Raw genomic sequence first — 6,372 nt, 5'->3', positions numbered from 1 at the left:
CCTGGCTCCGGATCTGCTGTAGTGTTTTGTACACGACGGTCGCCTTGTCCTTGACGGTGTGAAACTCGTCCAGGATGATAAACCTCGGCGCTACTGCCCACCGAGTAATATACCGCTTAGCCGTCCTTCTCTGCTGCTGTTGCAAGTCGTAGGCCTGGGCAAAGCCTGAGCGGTAGTCCTCCCCTTTTGCCAAGAGCGAGAGCGGGCTGCTGCTGACGACCAGGAGCCGGTGCTTGCGGAAGAGCTGTTGCACCTGGCCCGCCGTGTATCCCATCTGGGACCCCGAGCCCTGCACAAATGCAGGCACAAGCTTCTCCAGGTATGTATTTGCCACCTAGCTTACCAGCACGTACTCAAGCTCACCCTGGCTAGCATCCATTTCTCGCTCAGTATGGGCGTAAAGATGGCGCATGGCATAAGGGCTCACTGTTGGGTCTAGTATCCCTGGCTGTTACGGAAGCTGATCGAGAATATCATTATAAACCGGAAGCCTGGTAACTGTCTTGGCAAAGGCGACAAGGTTGGTGGACACTTGGGGAGGGCTCCGTTGCGCTGGGTAGAACCACCGTCGCGGCTGGCACAGACTCGGTGGCCGCTGGGAGAGGGGCTGAATATTCTTGCTGTTGTAAAGGAATAGGCTCGACAATTGGCAGCTGATGCACAAAAGCTGGTGTGGCGGGGGGTAATCAGCGACGCAGGGGTGAGGGATTCGCTTCGGGCGCGCTCCTGGTCTCGCTCAGCCGTCGGCACAGTCTGCTGGACCGGTGCTGACTCGGCCCCGTCCATTCTGTAGCCCGGTGTTGACGACGATCGAGGACAGGGGCTTTGGTGACAAAATCGGGGTCCCGAGTGCTTTGTTGGGCTGGGCAGGATCCTCTAAATGATCCGACGCACCATCCGGCCCTAAAATGTGCTGCAGGCTAGCCGCCGGGTTAGGCTTGCGCACAACAACAGCTGGAGACTGCTCGGAAGTCGCTAGTTGAGGTTTGCCCAACAGATTATTGCTCCTGGCATGAGTTTTCTCAACCCGCCCTCTCTCGGTATGTGCTTGGGGCACCGAGCTCTGTCGTGTGGGGGGCTCGGCGCTGGATGCTGCGCTCCAGGAATTGATCGCTGTGAAACCAGTACTCCGCGACGGAGTCTCCAGTTTGCTAAGGGCTTGAGCAGCAATGGCCTGCGCGCTGGGGTGCAATGGCTGCGTGTCGGCCTCTGTCATATCATGGTTCGGAACACTAGTTCGGCGGCTGTCAGCAGTCGTGCTCAGTGGGCTGGTGATAGAGACTTCGTGTTTATCAAGCTGAAGGAGGCCCTTCTTGGCCCTCCCGGTCTTGTTGAGTTTATTGGCGTTGAAAGGCTTGTAACCATTCTTGAAGGCTTCGGTGACCATCATGTTGTTCATATTCATCAAATTCTCCTCACACCCTTCCACAATCCAGCCCAGTGTTCTGATAGCTTGGGTGTACTCCTTCGACAGGCATCCATGCTGAGCACTGGCCAGATGCTTGGCAGCTCCTCGAAGTGGATGCTCCCCAAAGTTGACACCATGCTCGTCGCAGCGAAGGATGTAGTAATTTCCACCGTCGGGGAACTGGATGATGATGTGCTTGTACTTCGGGTTTCCCCGCCCCCAGACCTCACTGAAGTGAACAGTTCTCTGTGGACGAATATCTTTATTGCCTGTGGGCTTTGGCCGCTCGAGGTCCGCACTATCAGAGCGATGATCTTGCTTTACCCTTTTAACAGTGGGAGTGGCCGAATCCGTGGGCTTGACTTTCCGTTTAGGCTGTTTCACGGGGTTAGTACTATCAAAGACCAAAGTCAGGTTTCCATAGGACGTACCATTTCATCCACATGACAAGGATGATAGGATTGTGGCCCAAAAATTGGAGCCAAAACTTGGCTTTCAGTCGCTGAACCGTTCACAGCCCCATCACCCTTGGGGTAAGAAGGATGGAGCGGTGGGATTCTATCCAGGGGTGCAGAGTATACGCCAGAAGCATATTGATTTCTTGGCCGCCCGTTAGTGGTTGGCGTCCCCGGCAAGATACGGCGGTCGTTTTTGGTGAGTTGTTGCTGTGGAGGAGACATTGGTGCCATGGGATAGTGGTACACAACGGGCTGTATGGAAGACAAGACCGATGCAGGGGGGGCATGCAGGGATGGCCTCGAAGTTTCTCGCGATCCGTTCGCCTGTGCAGGCTCCAAAGAGGAGTGCATGGTAGAAGGATAGTGTGAGGTCAGAGGCCCGTGCCTGACAGGTTCTGAAGAGCCACCGAAGCCTCAATCATAGTCAGAGACTCTTGGAACCATCAGCGGCCCCTGGACTTTGTTGGGCGGGGCGGCTGAAGATGACATCTGGATGTATCTGGTTAGCAAGTCATCATCAACTCCATGGTGTTTCCAGCAAATGCTCACCGGAAGAAGGCTTGTGGTTGAGGCAAGTACATCAATATTTAGTACGGTCTGCCACTTGCTGGCCTCCAGATCCTCAAAGCGCTTTCTGAGGGCTGCAATGTGCTCATCATACTGACGATCCAGCTCTTTGCTCTTGTATGTGGTCACCTCTTGCAACAGGCTCTCCACGACAGTAAAAAGGTCATCATGACCCCTCCAGGCGTGATACATCTCTCTGTCGGTTCGGTACCGGGCGTTAAGGGCCATCTTTTTCTGATCAAGTATTAGGCGTAATTGCTGTTCGTCGACCCTGAGAAAATGCTTGAGCTCCAATATTTGCGTATAAGTTTGCATGAGGGGATCCGTATTCACGTTGAGGATATTCATCTGGGGAAGTGAAACCGGTTCATCGACCCTCAGGCTGCCCGGAAGTCGCTGATGGGCGGCCTTCGAGTTGGCGGCCATATGGTAGGGACTCGGCAGGCTGGGGATATGGGGGTGTTGATGACTTTTGCCGGTCCAGTAGAACGGCGATCCCGCAGGCCGCATGAGTCGCGACAATGCTTAGCCCTCAAGCCGTCTGCGGTACAATATTTTTAATAAAGACAAATAAAATCATCACACGTAAGACGAGATACTTACATCTAATATGCTAGCAGAATAGAAAGAACTAAACGCAATGCCTACGGTCAGCAGTGAGGTTATAGTAGTGGTCGATAGTTGACGAATACCAACGGTAGCGATGGTATGGGGAATAGGGCATGCATGTGTGTGTGTGTGCGTGTGTGTCTGTGTGTCTGTGTGTGTGTGTGTAGGGAGCGAGTTGGTGTAGAAAGTGGCGGGAGCACGGAGGAAAGTTGGAGTCGAGGCAAAGCTTTCAAATAGTTGCGCTCTTAAATTTACCCTCTTATCAATGCTTGGCTACAGCGCGGGAAACGGGGTCTCCCTGGCAACCATCGTTGGAGCCGACGCTGCCGCTCCGTCACAACCTCCATTGTATTTGCCACGGCTTGCGCCTTCTCTCAGAAGCCAAGTTCAGTATACACAGCGATAAGATGTAGCCGAGATGAGAACTGCACCCTGGGCGGGGGTGCTAGATGGAAAGTGGCTCGAGGCATTGGTGTGCAGCTTTAAAATTGCCCTGGGGACGATGAAGCCTGCCTTTCGTATTATCGAGACGGGAAGACGGAGCCGTTTCCTAGTCATACCCATCGCTGTTGGTGGTGCCCAGCGGCGCAGCGTTGCCACTAACGGGCTCCGGCGGTGATCGTGTTGCTAATTCTCTGGGCCTCTCCTTCCCAACCTTCACCTAGTCGAACTCGCCATCGTCAACCTCGCCGGTATTTCCCAACACCCGCGAAAGAAGATCCTGTAGGTAGCTGCAGTCCGGCTGATCCTCGAAACCCAAGCTACGGACGTACGATATTATTCAAAGTGCGAGTGAGCATTGTACCCTGTTTCTTCTGCATTAGATACCTACCTGGTTGGTAGCAAGGGCCGGATGTGTCTGTACCAACAGGGTTAATCAGCGTGCAACCGCTTCCTCGGCAACGTGTCGAACCTTGGCCGCCAGTGTAGGCCAACCATGCAGAATATCGGTGAGCTGAAGCGGCAAACCTGTTAAGATGAGAGCTACTTAAGGTAAAAGAATCCACGGCTCGGCTTCCAGACCACTCCCTCGACACACTCAACTTCACGCAAGCCTTGATCTCCAGCACACACACAACTCACCACCAGAATGGATCCAAACAAGCCATCCGACCATCTGCTTTTTGACAGCAACGGCAAGATGAGGAGACCACAGGTAAAGCCATCAAGAAGGCCGCTTGAAATGCACATATAACCGCACGGAGTGTGCGAAGTCGCATCGCCCCCGTCTCATCCATGTCTACCCTGCACCGTCAAAGTCCCTGTTCTCGAGCTCCACTTTTAGAGCCCCCCCGTCAAAAACCAGCCGGAAACCCCCTCTCGCACCAGGCCCGATACGCTGGAGGGAGGGATCGAGAGAGATTGAGGCTTTGGAAGCGCTTGGTCATGACAGCTGGCGCTCTTCGTTCTGCCTGAGCATGGTCTCGGCATCAAAAAATACCTTTAGGCAGCATGAAAGTTCTATGCAGGTAACCACACAGGGTAGCTTACTTCCTTCACAAGACGACATTTATAGGAGTGGTCAGAAGAAGCGTGGTGAGGTAGATGCATGTTGGAGCTCATGAGGCAACCAGAGGAAGATATTGTAGTTTTGTTGCGACGATATTTGGCAAGTGAATTCTGTGATATGTAGGTATTTGAGATGGAGGGAGAAAGGGCGAGGCAAAGGTGAAAGGTGGTAGGTGGGGTGAAAAGTGCTAGGGGAAGTAATAAGTGCTCCGCCCAACACGCCTACAGAGACTCGGGCAGAGGAAGCGGTTACCGCCGATTATTTATCTCCCTCTCTTCATTCCAGCAGTCGTGAATACGGTTCGAGCAATCTGTACACGGGGTAGTGCAAGCAGACCCCACTTGAGCCCCTCAGATTCCAGTTCTCTCTTAGACATACAGACAGATAGACAAGTTAGACAATACATGTATTAGCTTCCCATCCCATCGCCCCTTCATCGCCGTCACAACCCCACCTCCTTACCCCCCTCAAAACTCTCTCCCTGCCTCCTCCCCTCCCCTTCACCACTCCGCTTAATACGAGTAACCGGCTGGCGGGACCATCTGGTGAGCCAATCATCAATCCTTTGCACACCCTGCCAGTCTCCTTCCACAGTCTCCCGCTTATCCTCGTCAACCCAGCCCGGGGTATAACTACCGCCAAAATCAATGAGCCAGGCATCGCCCTCCATATCAATCAAAACGTTCTCGGGCTTAGCATCTCCCCAAATTACACCTGCGTTATGCAAACATTCGACCGCATGGTGTATTTGCCCAGACCAGCGAAGCCGATCCTCATTTGTACAGTCGTCCCAAGGCGCCAAATCCTTCAAAGTGCCTCGATTCTCGATGCACGTAAGAAGTAGTCCGACTAAACGGGTCCCAGAATGGTCCTCCTCGCCGTTATCGAGAGGATAGTGTTGGAGGACATCATCGTCATTGTCGATAATTAGACCGTAAAGGCGGCAGATACGTGCGTCGGCGAGAAGGGGCGGGCTTGCCTTGGTATCCGCTAGGATCTTCCTGTATGACTGTAACTCGTGGTATCCATGCACTCGACCTGAGACCCAAGGTTTGAAGAAGTACACAGTACCATCTACAAGGACCCTAGATGGAACTAATTGCGGTGTTTGAGCCAGAACTTGCACTTGACGAGACGAGTATTGATTAAGTTTCGAGTTAAGTAGCGGAGACAGGTGTGCTTGAAGGAAGTTGTTGGTTACATAATCACCTGGACGCATGAACTCCTGTCGCGAGAGGGCTAGTTTGAAATGTGGTTGAATGTGGCTGCTGCTCTTAGCTACACTTGCCTCGAGAATGAACCACGGCGGGTAGAGATAACTGTGCAGATGCCGTATTGACTCCATTGGTGGGGCCATCTGAGTCATAAGTTCCTCAAACGGCTTTCTTAGACGTTCCGCCACTTCTAAAAATTCTCCATCTGGATTATCATTGTGTAGGATTCGGTATGACTCGTGGTGCTGGTCCAAAACAGAAGGCGAGACGGCGAGGATGCGTGGATCGTAGCAGATGCGGAACGCGGCGCCGCCATGGCGGACGTAAAGAGTGATTTCGCTGTCTAAATTGAATGTCGTTTCCCAGGTAATACACTCAATATAGAATTCTTGCATCGTGGTGGCATGCCGTGAAATTGGTGGATTGGAGAGAAGAAGAGAACACTAGTGTTGATAAGGGAAGGTAACAAAGAGGACAAGAAATTCTCAATTTGCAGAGAAATTAGGGAACCTAAATACAGGCCCGTTTGCTAGCCATCGGCTTCACCGCCTCCACTCCACTATAGCTACCAATCAACGTTGAACACATGTTATACATGTTACACTA

The 6,372-nt window shown here is 52.7% G+C and overlaps 1 protein-coding gene across 1 annotated transcript; it reads right to left on the bottom strand.

The window, feature by feature from the left end:
- Positions 1 to 4,994: 4,994 nt before the first annotated feature.
- On the bottom strand, positions 4,995 to 6,161 carry QC763_0097560 (uncharacterized protein; the record flags this gene model as incomplete). The annotated part of the gene is made up of 1 exon (XM_062906342.1): positions 4,995 to 6,161. The coding sequence occupies one exon, from the start codon at positions 6,159 to 6,161 to the stop codon at positions 4,995 to 4,997; it is 1,167 nt and encodes a 388-aa protein (XP_062763307.1).
- Positions 6,162 to 6,372: the final 211 nt, after the last annotated feature.

Source organism: Podospora pseudopauciseta, chromosome 6, assembly GCF_035222475.1.
Source record: "Podospora pseudopauciseta strain CBS 411.78 chromosome 6, whole genome shotgun sequence".
In the NCBI taxonomy this organism is placed as follows: domain Eukaryota; kingdom Fungi; phylum Ascomycota; class Sordariomycetes; order Sordariales; family Podosporaceae; genus Podospora; species Podospora pseudopauciseta.
The sequence above is the reverse complement of the archived record's forward strand: the minus strand, read 5'-3'. Positions and strand labels throughout refer to the sequence as shown.